General features: G+C 44.1%; 1 protein-coding gene across 1 annotated transcript in view; it reads left to right on the top strand.

Annotated features, from left to right (window-relative positions):
- Positions 1–955: 955 nt before the first annotated feature.
- Positions 956–13,595, top strand: part of LOC124466113 (receptor tyrosine-protein kinase erbB-3-like) — a 147,506-nt gene continuing 134,866 nt past the window's right edge. The window contains 1 exon segment of the mRNA XM_047017791.1: positions 956–1,004. Within this exon segment, the coding sequence (XP_046873747.1) occupies positions 956–1,004 (49 nt within the window).

The raw sequence follows: 13,595 nt of genomic DNA, 5'->3' as shown, positions 1-13,595 counted from the left end.
TCTTTATTTGAGAAAGCATCATTAAACATGTTGACTAAAGGGTCTACTAATACGCTTGAAAACTTTGTAAAATTCACTGCTGTACCCATCCGGTCCACCAGCTTTCCCATTCTGAAGAGTTCCTATGGCATTAAACACCTCTTCTCTGGAAATGGGTGAATTAAGAGCAAGTTTATGTTCTGATGGTATAGTGGGCAAGTTTAGCTGGTCAAAGAACATATCCATCAGAACAGACGCATCCCTTGGCTGCTCAGAACTATAGAGATTATGATAAAATATCTTAAAGTTGTCATTTATGAGGACCAGAGATGTGGCTCGATATTGCCGCACGTGTGACAAGTGTCAGTGCACTGCTCCTAAGCCCCGTTACCGAAATCCCTTGATTCCCTTACCGATCATAGAGACGCCATTCGAACGGATAGCTATGGATTTAGTAGGGCCACTGCCACGATCAGCAAGGGGACATCAATACACAGTAGTGGTAGTGGATTATGCCACTAAATACCCAGAGGCAATTGCTCTACGCAGCATGGCAACGAAAGGGATAGCAAAGGAGCTGTTTCTTTTGTTTTCAAGGGTGGGACTGCCTGCTACTATCTTGACGGACCAGGGCACTCCTTTTATGTCACGACTAATGAAGGACGTATTCAAACTGTATGACGTGGAACAACTCCGCACCAGTGTGTATCATCCTCAAACAGACGGCCTGTGCGAACGTCTAAGTAAGACTATCAAGGGCATGTTAAAAAAAGTTGTGGACAAAGACGGAAAGAATTGGGACATGTTATTGCCGCATTTGATGTTCGCTCTCAGGGAAGTGCCACAAGCATCCACGGGGTTTTCACCGTTTGAGCTATTGTACGGGCGCCCGTGTAGGGGCATTTTGGATTTGGCCAAGGAGGCCTGGGAAATATACCGGTCATTCGTAGAGCACGTTGTGTTATTGCAAGATAGGATGGCGGCTATATGGTCGATGGTGGAAGAACACATGGCCAAACCTCAAGGTACACAGGCCCGGTCATACAATCAGACTGCAAACCCACGACAGTTTGAACCGGGTGATAAAGTGCTATTGTTAGTCCCATCTCCTCAGCACAAACTCCTAGCGCAATGGTTGGGTCCCTATGAGGTAAAGGAGAAAGTGTCCCCGGTAACGTACACAGTAAAACAGGCAGGGAGACGACGAGCAGAACAGCTGTACCACGCGAACTTGTTGAGAACCTACCAGGAAAAGACATCTGAAGTGATGATGGGGATCAAGGGAATAGGAAAGAAGACGAAGAGGGAAGTGCCTATGGGCGAAAAACTGACAGAGCATCAAAGGCGGGATATGGAGAGGCTGGTTTCACAAAACCTGAGGGTTTTCTCGACCACCCCAGGTGGTACCACTCTGATGCAACACCACATACACACAGATCGAGGCGCAAAGGTGCATCTTCGCCCCTATCGGATTCCAGAGGCAAGACGGGAAGTTGCTAATGCAGAGGTTAGGGAGATGGCACGGCTAGGTGTCATTGAGACATCAACCAGTGCATGGTCCAGTCCGATCGTGTTGGTTCCGAAACCTGACGGCTCGCTAAGGGTCTGTAACGATTTCAGGGCTCTAAACGCGGTCTCTCATTTCGATGCCTACCCGATGCCATGGGTGGATGAGCTAATAGAGAGGCTAGGGAGCCCTGTGGGACACCAGTGGAGAGCTGGCGAGGGCCTGACAGTTTGCCTCCCCAGGAGACCTGGTAGGATCTTCCCGACAGGTAGGATGAGATCCACTGGAGTGCAGTACCAGTGATGCCCATCTCAGAAAGTCTGGAGAGCAGGATCTGGTGGTTAACCGTGTCAAACGCTGCAGAAAGGTCCAGCAGAATGATGACAGATGACCTGGAAGCCGCTCTGGCAGTCTGGAGGGCAGTGGTGACTGAAAGAAGGGCAGTCTCTGTGGAGTGGCTAGTCTTGAAGCCCGATTGGTTGGGGTCAAGCAGGTTGTTCTGAGAGAGAAAGTAAGACAGTTGGTTAGATAGAGCACGTTTAATTGTTTTTGAAAAGAAGGGTAGCAGTGATACCGGTCTGTAGTTCTGGAGGATGGCAGGGTTAAGGGAGGGTTTTTTGAGTAGAGGGGTAACTCTGGCCTGTTTGAAGGCAGAGGGAAAGGTGCTGGAGGTAAGAGAGGAGTTTGGGACATGGAGAAGAAAAGTTATGATGGAGGGGGAGGTGCTTTGAAAGAGAGGGGAGGGGATAGGATCAAGGGGACAGGAGGTGGGGCGATGAGAGAGAATGAGGTCAGAGATCTCTGCCTCGGAGAGGGGAGAGAAAGAGTTTGACATTTAGTTGGGTCAGTCGTGGAGGGTGAGAGGGTAGGAAAGGTGGGTTTAGGCAACCGACTGCTAATGTCACAACTTCTGCTGTCAGGGTGGAGGGAGGGGGTGGGGAAAGTGGGTTAAGAGGAAGGAGAGGAGAAGGTAGAAAAAAGCTTGTGGGGGTTTGAAGCAGAGTTTATTTTGTTCAGAAAGTAGAGGGTTTCACTCCCTCCTTAATGCTGGTGCTACAGTTATGTGAGAAGAGAAAGATTTAAGGAGGGAGTGATACTTATCAAGGTCCAGACCGTCTTTGGACTTGCGCCATCTCCTCTCAGCTGCCCGAAGGGTGGACCGTTCTTCACGAATAACAACCGTAACCCACGGGCAGGAGGGAGAAGATCGTGCAGGCCTGGTTGACAGGGCACAGAGAGAGTCAAGTGATGCAGTTAAAATGATTAACAAGGAGTCGGTGGCAGTGTTAGTCGGGTGGGACGAGAACTCGTCAATGGGAGGGAGGATGTTACAATAAAGAAGAAATGGGAGGGAGATGGGAAGCGGAGGTTGCGGCGGAAAGTTACAAGGGGAGGGGAGGTAGGAGGGGTTGGAGGGAGAGACAGAGAATTGGATAAAGTAGTGATCAGAAGTGTGCAGTGGGGTTACAAAGGTTAAGTCAGTGATACAGTTACGTGTCAGGACGAGGTCTAGCTGTTTGCCTGCCTTGTGGGTCGCCGGTGTGCTCAGCAGCATCAGGTCAAAGGAAGTCAGGAGAGACAAGAAGTCAACGGCCTGCGTTCCTTGGAGTTGTATGTTGAAGTCCCCAAGGACTATCAGGGGGGTTCCATCATCCGGGAGGACGCTGAGGAGCATGTCCAGCTCCTCCACAAAGTCGGCTAGCGGTCCTGGAGGGCGATAAAGAACAATTAAGCATGCTTTGATAGGATCAGTTAGCATAACATAATGATGTTCAAATGATTTGGCAGGAACAGGGAGTGGTGTGGATGTGTATTTCATATATGGGGAAAGAAGCAGCCCTGTCCCACCACCCCGCCCGGTTGAGCAGGGTGAGTGAGTGAAGGAGTGGTTGACGGAGAGAGCAGCTGGAGTTGCAGTGTTCTCTGGGCGGATCCATGTCTCTGTCAGTGCAAGGGCATGAAGAGAAGCATGGGATGCAAACGCCGGGATTAAGTCTGCCTTGTTCACAGCAGACTGTGTTGAGAACAAGGGTTCCAGAGCCCTAAAGAAAGAGAGAGGGCAGGTAGAGAAGATCTGGATAGGTAGTGAAGGTTAGAAGTTGACCCTATATACTTTGTGCCATCTCTACGTCTACGGGTAGTGTAATGAACAGGAATGCTAAGGAAACACATGCTAGCTATGAAAATATTCTAGGTGGAATATCATATTGTTGGAAAAATTGAAGATGTAACTGTTATCCTGTAATAAGAATGATTCTGTGTTCAGCATTCCTTGCCAGCAGAGAACCCTCTCCCTACATGATCTATAGATGACACGAGGCTTACGCAGACAAACTGACCTAGGTTGACCATTAGTATGCTAGAGGTGCAATAAATGTGTTAACCTTATCTGTGCTGAGTGAATCATATGGTCAAGCCTAGGGTCAGAGAACTCTGTAAGTTTCCACGTGCACGCGCACTCTGTTTCTGGGATCGATCATATTGACAGCTGATATGCAGGGGAGGAGACTTCTCACCAATATATAGTCTTACTTGAAGACTTGTGAACCAGACAAACTTTGTAGCACAATGGCGTGTGATGTTTTTGTCTCCTTGTGGGCCGGCCACAAGCAATAAAGCTTTCTTAAACTTGTTCACCGACTGACTGTGCAATGCTTGATAGATTAATATTTCTGACACAATGGTCCTTCGAGCCGGATTCCAAAATCCATTCCACCATCCAGAACCCAAGAACCAAGAACTAAAATTGTGCAGACGTGCACAACGGTGGAGAACCTCGCAGCAAATATGGCTGTTTAAAAAGAGGCAAAAAATTTTTGGGGGCGGATGGTGGAAAGGTGACGGAATTCTGAACTAGCTAAGAGGCACAGCTTTCAATGGACAAGGTAAGAATAAATTGTATATATATAGTCGACTTTGTTTTATTTTAGGCCTATGTTGAGACAAAAACTCCACAGTGCAGTAGGTAAAGATGCACTCTGGTCCTATATCTGCTAAGACCCGGTGAAAATCCAGTGCAGTTAATATAGGGCGTCATATTTTACTGAGATCGGTATTGGTGGTGTATCCGTGAATTAAGTCATTTTGCTAAAACCTAACAGCGTGTGCATAATATTGGTGGAGCAGAGTGTTTTGAAAACTGATGCATGAGTAGTACTGGTGACGTAAATAGGCGGGGTCATAATTACTAAGAACGTGGTGACGGGAGAACCGGGTAACAGTATTAGTTATAATCTGACCGACCAGAACTGAGATATTTGAAATATATCTGAGTTTGGTGGTATTCAAATACCTAAACAAATGGAAAGATTTTTGCTAATTCTGTGAGAATGCCATTGAAGTAAATATAACCTGTAAAAGTTCATAGCCTTATTGAAGAGGCTACTGTAAAGAATATACTCCGTGCAGCACGAAAAAGATGAAAGAGATAGACGCGTGACTTTTTAAAAATTAGGCCTACATGTTGTTAAGGGCAAAGGTGCTACATACAGTGCCCTCCAAAAGTATTGGAACAGTGAGGCGAATTCCTTTATTTTTGCTGTAGACTGAAAACATTTGGGCTTGACATCAAATAATGAACGTGAGACCAGAGATCAACGTTTCAGCTTTTATTTCCAGGTATTTACATCAGGATCTGATGCACAACTAAGAAAATATCACATTTTGTTTGAATCCACCCATTTGTCATGTGAGCAAAAGTATTGGAACAGATATACTTAAAACATATTTAAGTGAATAAGACTTAATATTTAGTTGCAAATCCTTTGCTTTCAATAACTGCAGCAAGTCTGTGACCCATTGACGTCACCAAACTTTTGCATTCTTCCTTTTTGATGCTTTCCCAGGCTTTCACTGCAGCCTCTTTCAGTTGTTGTTTGTTTTGTGGGGTTCCTCCCTTCAGTCTCCTCTTAAGCAGGTAAAATGCATGCTCTATAGGGTTTAAGTCTGGAGATTGACTTGGCCAGTCTAATACCTTCCATTTCTTGCCCCTGATGAACTCCTTTGTTGTTTTGGCAGTGTGTTTTGGGTCGTTATCTTGCTGCATGATGAAGGCTCTGCCAATCAGTTTGGTTGCATCTTTCCTTAAATTGGCAGACAAAATGTTTCTGTAGACTTCCGAGTTCATTTTGCTGCTGCCATCATGTGTTACATCCTCAATGAAGATTAATGAGCCCGTCCTAGAAGAAGCCATGCAAGCCCAAGCCATGACATTACCTCCACCGTGTTTCACAGATGAGCTTGTGTGTTTGGGATCATGAGCAGTTCCTTTCTTTCTCCAAACTTTAGCCTTTCCATCACTTTGGTAAAAGTTAATCTTTGTCTCATCAGTCCATAAAACTTTGTCCCAGAATTTTTGAGGTTCATCTCTGTACTTTTTGGCAAATTCCAGCCTGGCCTTCCTATTCTTCTTGCTAATGAGTGGTTTGCATCTTCTGGTGTAGCCCTTGTACTTTTGTTCATGAAGTCTTCTGCGAACAGTAGATAGTGATACCTTCACTCCTGCCATCTGGAGGTTGTTGCTGATCTCACTAACAGTTGTTTTAGGGTCTTTCTTTACAGCTCTCACAATGTTTCTGTCATCAACTGCTGATGTTTTCCTTGGTCTACCTGTTCGACGTCTGTTACTTAGTACACCAGTAGTTTTCTTCTTCTTCAGGACATTCCAAATGGTTGTACTGGCTATGGCCAATGTTTCTGCAATGGCTCTGATTGATTTTCCATCTTCTCTAAGACTCACAATTGCTTGTTTTTCACCCAAAGACAGCGCTCCGGTTTTCATGTTGTTTTCACCTCTGAATACAGTCTGCATAGACAAAACCTATCTTACCCAATCTGAACCTGAGTGTAGACATTCAGTGGTATTTATTGATTGAATAATGTATGTAATAGGACACACCTGGGCAACAAAACACACCAGTCAGTCATATGTTCCAATACTTTTGCTCACGTGACAAATGGGTGGGTTCGAACAAAAAGGTGATATTTTCTAATTTGTGCATCAGATCCTGATGTAAATACCTGGAAATAAAAGCTGAAACGTTGATCTCTGGTTTCACATTCATCGTTTGATGTCAAGCCCAAATGTTTTCAGTCTACAGCAAAAATAAAGGAATTGGCCTCACTGTTCCAATACTTTTGGAGGGCACTGTATGTGTTTGATGCTGCTGAGGTTGTTTTGCTGAAATGTATGAGTTTGGTGGTATTAATATTTACCTAATCAAATGGACTAGTTGAAGACTTGACCAACCAGAACTCTGATATGTGTAAACATCTCTGACGAGCAATCTTAGGTGCATATGTAGACTTTGGACCAAGTTTTATGTTGAAATTGAAATAGTACTAAGAGTTGATAGAATTGTAAATATCGAGGTTCTATGTAAATATAACCATGGTTAATTGTTTTAAAAAGTTGTACAGAGGAAGTGTGAAATGCTTAGACATAAGGAAACCAACATTTGGGTTTGGTTTGAATTCCATTTTTAAAGTTAAAGAGTAGTGAGGAGAATGTGGTCATTTTTGTCTCAAATGTGTCTTAAAGAAGGCTGACATGATTCTAGCGAATTTGCCAGTCTGTTGAACAAAGTATTTTACAAATTGCTAGGATAGCTTTGGGATCTGAGAGGAAAAGATCCAAGCTGTGGCTTTGTTAGCTAATGGCTAATGGCTAATGGTGAAAACGTAGAGAAAGTGCATTTTGCCAGAGATTTTGCTCTGTCCTGAGACCGAGGAGAGTCCAGGAAGTTGAATTTGCAACTATGGTAACGACATTTGTAGCTAACAAACTTACAGACAGACTCAACAGCGATGGCGGCGGGTACAGGCTAGTAAAGGAATTGCAGCTTGACATTTGAGATCCAGATGAGTAACCACATGACTCATGCGCAGACTCATTGAGAAATTGAAGACGCAAATGTAGAGAATTAGATGGATTTGGAGCGAATTTTACACATTAATTTGGTTACTTTTGAAATATGTTAAGTGATGAGTATTTTGATACATTTGCTGACAAGGTTTTTGGTCGTTTGAGTACATTTTACATGAGTTTCAGAAATTCCGAGGAAAGGTGGGGCCTAAGAGTCCCGTTACGTTGAATTTTTGCAAAGGTGATCCCAGAGGGTAATTCTGCATAATTATGTGAGTATTAATGCTGAGAGATGTGTCCGTTTGGAAGAATTCGAAGTTTGGTGGTTAACAAATGCATGATAAACATTTGTTGTAATTCCTAGCCAAACAGGGAGGTTTTTTGAAGCCTTTCCGACCAGAACTTGTATTTAAAAGCGGCATATCTTTGATGTGTTATGGTATTCAATAAGAATGCAGAAATTGAACCCCTGGTTTATAAATTGGTTCCAATACAATCGGAAGAGTTATAGAGCAAAATTAAGTGAATAGAAGGTAAACGCCAACCATCTGTATTGTTCAAAGAGAAAAAAAAGGTTTTTGCTTGTTCCAGAGTGCGCCGTTTGTGTGATTCGAGTTTGAAGCGGGCGCTGATGTGATAGATTTGAGTTATTCAAGTAAAAACTAAGAGTAATTGAGAAAGTAACAAGAGTGTTGCATTAAATCGGGGGCAAAATGAGGGGTTATGTAAATTCACAGAAGGAACTTGTGATACTAAAGAATCTATTTCGTTATGCTACAATATTGAGCCATGAGATTAATCATGTCTCAACAGGAGGGAGTGATAACGAAAGAGTGTCTACAGCATATGGATTTACAAACTATTCAAGAAAAACTTTAAGAAAAAACTTTTTTAGCATACCCCGATTTGAGTGAGAACAAGATATGCATGAACTTTATTGAGCTAAAGAAATGTAATGTTTAAGGAATGGGCCAACGACGAGTCAGTTGCTTTCAACTGACCTCTGTGAGAATGTAATTTTAATTGCTGTGTAGTCTACTTCTTCTGAAATTCGCAGACAGGAGAGAGATGCTGTCTCAATCCAGTGAGAGGTCCCTGACCTAAGGAGACTGGATTGTGGGGACCGATTTTACACGTTAAATCCTGGAAAATGAGCCGAGGTGAACGGGGTCATTCCTGGCTAGTGTCAGAGGAAATGGCATGGTACACGTGAGTCAAGCGTGCATTTTGTTTGACGTCAAATTAAGGAAAACTCTGTGCTGTGCCTATAGTACAGTGCGTTGAGGTTGCCTATAGTACAGTGCGTTGAGGTTGCTGTTTTGATCAACTAGACTACATTTTCTATGAGAAGATTACACAATCACCATGCACACAATCATGGCATCAGTTTCAGCAAATTGGACTTTGAGAAACAAGGGGAATTGTCATGGGGATGACATTGCGTTTTCTGTTTTGTATGTTTGTGGACAAACGTATGAACAATTCGAAATGGTGCTATGACTACGGATATAATGATTTAATTATTTCATTGATAACAATGCAAATGGTAAAGAGATTCAGAAGTGAAGTTTTAATCTTGAGATAAGTAAACAATGTTTTCTGTGGAATAAACTTTAGGTACAAACACTCCTATCATGATACGTTCTACCAGTTACGTAAAGATGTTCCAGCTGATTTGTTATGTTCCAGGGCAGAAGTTTGAATGCTTTGATAACAGTGATAGACTGTCGGAAGAGGAGATAACAAAACTGTTTCATTTGTGACTTAATGAAGTATTATTTGGGAGTTGCATTAAAGTTTAATGTTTTGTTTTTGAGAAACCTATTTGTACTACAGAAAGTTGATATTAATTTTAAAAGAAACCGAAATTGAGCATGTAAAGAGATTTCAGGATTTGTGCCAAAGTGATGTGTCTTATCATGCAGAGGTTGTAAAAGAGTTAGCAGCAGGCTGGAGAGAAATGTCTGTTGACCAAAAGTCCTGGCCGCTCTGTAGGAGATCAGATTCGGGGGAGGGTGAGCTTATTTTGCAATCTATAAAATGGAGATAAGTTTGACCGGGGGAGTACACCTGGAGACAAAATCTGGGGTGACTTAAGGGTTAAACAGGTTTTTGTTTGGTTGAATGATGACTCCCTGACCTGAGAGAAATGCTTATCACCTAAACTAGAGAGGAAGAGCACAATCAGGGCCTGTCTTAGAAAAACCTGACTGACAGTCTACTGAATGTTTGATGGTTTTAAAGATGACCATGTTGACAACAAGTAGGCATGTTTTTATATCCTGATAATTTCTGTATCGATTTCTTTGTTACAATCTTTGTTTCTATTTGAATTTGTGTGAAGGAGATCTGAGATGAGGTCCAACGCATCAGACATCAAATGACCATTCTGCTTCGTGATGACGGGTTTTACCCAATACCATGGGCTTCCGTCATGTCCAAGCATTCACACCACTAGACTATAATGCTGTATAGTCTTATTGAATATTACGTATGTTTTATTTTTATGAATTGTTTAGATTTTATGTATTTTTGATTTTATTGGCTGTGTGTAGGCGTGGTTTTGGAATAACACCTTTTATTCAGGATAAACAGGAGGGATATGTTGGAAAAATTGAAGATGTAACTGTTATCCTGTAATAAGAATGATTCTGTGTTCAGCATTCCTTGCCAGCAGAGAACCCTCTCCCTACATGATCTATAGATGACACGAGGCTTACGCAGACAAACTGACCTAGGTTGACCATTAGTATGCTAGAGGTGCAATAAATGTGTTAACCTTATCTGTGCTGAGTGAATCATATGGTCAAGCCTAGGGTCAGAGAACTCTGTAAGTTTCCACGTGCACGCGCACTCTGTTTCTGGGATCGATCATATTGACAGCTGATATGCAGGGGAGGAGACTTCTCACCAATATATAGTCTTACTTGAAGACTTGTGAACCAGACAAACTTTGTAGCACAATGGCGTGTGATGTTTTTGTCTCCTTGTGGGCCGGCCACAAGCAATAAAGCTTTCTTAAACTTGTTCACCGACTGACTGTGCAATGCTTGATAGATTAATATTTCTGACACATATAAATATGAATATAAATAGGGTGATACTTGTCAGACGACACGCAGCTGTACCTGTCGTTCCCCCCGACTGATTTGGGGATCTCAGCTAGGATTGAGGCCTGCCTCACAGACATCTCCGCCTGGATGACCGAGCACCACCTCCAGCTGAACCTTGCCAAAAAAGAACTTCTCATCATCCCGGCTAAACCCTCCATCTCCCACGATCTGTCAATCACCCTGGGATCTGCGACGGTGACCCCTTCATCCTCTGCCAGGAACCTTGGGGTTACCATGGATGACGAGCTCTCCCTCACGGCCCACATTGCCGCAGTCTCCCGGTCTTGTAGATTCACCCTCTACAACATCCGGAGATACATGTCTGAGCACTCCACCCAGCTGCTAGTCCAAGCACTGGTCCTCTCCAAGTTGGACTACTGCAACTCGCTGCTCGCTGGTCTCCCAGCATGTGCAACCCGCCCTCTTCAGAGGATTCAGGCCCCGTTTACACGGAAGAAAAACGCATATATTTTCATGCGGTTTGGCCTTTCATTTACACGAAAACTGAGGTTTCATCACGGAAAACGATCATTTCTAAAAACTCCGGCCAAAGTGGAGATTTCTGAAAACTCAGTTTTTGTGTTTGCGTGTGCACTAGCTTAAACTGAGTTTTAGGTTCTCAAAGCTCACAGTATGGGACTAAAAAAGCATCACGTCATGAGAGCGACCTGTTTACAGTAACACGTGCGTTCGACTTCATGCAGCGCCAGAGTCGCCTGCAGCCCGGCTGACTTGAAGCAGCCAATGGCTTTCTCAGCTTCAACACAGCCGGCTGTCGGCACCGCCGGTGGTGCATGAAGTCTAGCATAATGGGGTCATTTATTTGTGAATTGCATTACATTTCTGAATCACGAAATACAGTTGTGCATCGCATTTGTGAATCATTCAAACAAATGAACATCGCGCCTGAAAGGTAAAGGAAGTCGGTCGTGTTATTCGTAGTTGTTGATTTTGAAAATTGTGATTGGTTTGCATGGCTTTATCCTTCACATTACACTGCCGCCTACAGGTTTGGCATAGTGATGATGGCGCTCGGGGGCGTATATGCAGGTACATGTAAACAGAAACATTTTTGAAAACGTACTTGTGTGTACGACGTTATTTTAGAAAATGTAGGGGCAGAAATATTCGTTTCTGTAAATACCCGGCTATGTGTAAACGTGGCCTCAGAACGCAGCGGCCCGCCTACTCTACAATCTACCCAGACGCTCCCATGTTACCCCGCTCCTCATCTCTCTCCACTGGCTACCCATCAACGCCCGTATCAGATTCAAGACCCTGGTACTGACCTTCCGAGCAGTGAACGGGACTGCACCCGAATACATCAAGTCTCTCCTGCAACCTTACACCCCCACCCGTCACCTACGGTCTTCCTCAGACAACCGCCTGGTGGTCCCACCGCTCAAGACTGCCAGGTCCCAACACAAGCTCTTCTCCTGCCGTGCCCCCCAATGGTGGAACCAGCTCCCCACCTCCATCAGGGACACTGACTGTCTCCCCACCTTCAAGAAAAGGCTCAAGACGCACTTGTTCCGGGAGTACAACGGCACTTAGGAATGCTTGGCTGGGCCTGATGTTAGTTCCTTCAGGATCACAATGACTCTTATTGAGTGACTTGTTGCTCTTGTAGGTTAGTTATAACGAAGTTAAGTCTTGTACTCGCTGTGAACTCGCCTGGTGGTCCCGCCGCTCAAGACCGCCCGGTCCCAACACAAGCTCTTCTCCTGCCTGGCCCCCCAATGGTGGAACCAGCTCCCCACCTCCATCAGGGACACTGACTGTCTCCCCACCTTCAAGAAAAGGCTCAAGACGCACTTGTTCCGGGAGTACAACGGCACTTAGGAATGCTTGGCTGGGCCTGATGTTAGTTTCCTTCAGGATCACAATGACTCTTATTGAGTGACTTGTTGCTCTTGTAGGTTAGTTAGGGGCGTCAAATGGCTGAGCGGTGAGGGAGTCGGACTAGTAATCCGAAGGTTGCCGGATCTATTCCCTGCCATGCCAAATGACGTTGTGTCCTTGGGCAAGGCACTTCACCCTACTTGCCTCGGGGGGAATGTCCCTGTACTTACTGTAAGTCGCTCTGGATAAGAGCGTCTGCTAAATGACTAAATGTAAACTAAATGTAAGTTATAACGAAGTTAAGTCTTGCACTCGCTGTGAAATATTTTACTGTTGATTGTTCTTCTACAGGTACAGTCCTGCACTTTTTGTGGTTCATGTTGTTTTAATTTGTAACTTGTATAACTGCATGCTCTTACGGGTCTTCCCTTTTGGCACTTGTTTAGTTTTTTTCACAATGTATGCTTCATGTTTTGGCTGCTTGTAATGTTTGGGAGTACCTCGTTGTTATGATCAGTGACCTATGCTCTTTTGTAAAGCTCTCTCTTGGAAGTCACTTTGGATAAAAGCGTCTGCTAAATGCATAAATGTAAATGTACACTATAGGAAGCGGACTGATTAAGCCACAGAAGGCAAAGACGGAGGCGGTAAGAGAGTGGCCGAGACCAACCACAAAGAAGGCAGTCCGCGCCTTCCTAGGACAGACGGGGTATTACAGGCGCTTCATCCCTAATTACGCGGCCATAGCAAAGCCAGGGAAGTTGCATGGGAATGCGGACGAGCTGTCTCGCCGTGACCGTTAGAGCACGGCTGGCGCAAGACCCTCTGGGTCTGTCTTGGTGGGGGGGGGGTTATGTAAGAGAACGTAGGCCTGCTACGCCCTCTATGGGGGGTGAGGCGGAGTAAAGGCGTCGCCAGGGTGACCAGGTGGGGAGGATTACACTAACGACTGTGTTTATACCCTGAAGGTCCTGATTGAGGCTACAAGAGAGGATCGAGGAGAGAAACAAGGGGAGAGGGGAAGAAGGACGGACGAGGGAATGATATCTCTCTAAATCATGATGTAGTTAGAATAATTATGATATACAAGATGGATCGAAAAAATGTAACTAAACTAATGTACTTGACTGTTTTTGCTGTATAATAAAAGAAAATGTACATCCTATTCCAGAAGAAATGTATACCATTTTTTGTTTCTAAGCATACTTTGAATAACTATATCTAAAGTGAACTATTTTCAAAGCATCTATTTTAGTATACTTATAGTTTACTTTAATTTACTTCTTTGTAA

This window comes from Hypomesus transpacificus, unplaced genomic scaffold (assembly GCF_021917145.1).
Source record: "Hypomesus transpacificus isolate Combined female unplaced genomic scaffold, fHypTra1 scaffold_65, whole genome shotgun sequence".
NCBI classification, from domain to species: domain Eukaryota; kingdom Metazoa; phylum Chordata; class Actinopteri; order Osmeriformes; family Osmeridae; genus Hypomesus; species Hypomesus transpacificus.
The sequence above is the reverse complement of the archived record's forward strand: the minus strand, read 5'-3'. Positions and strand labels throughout refer to the sequence as shown.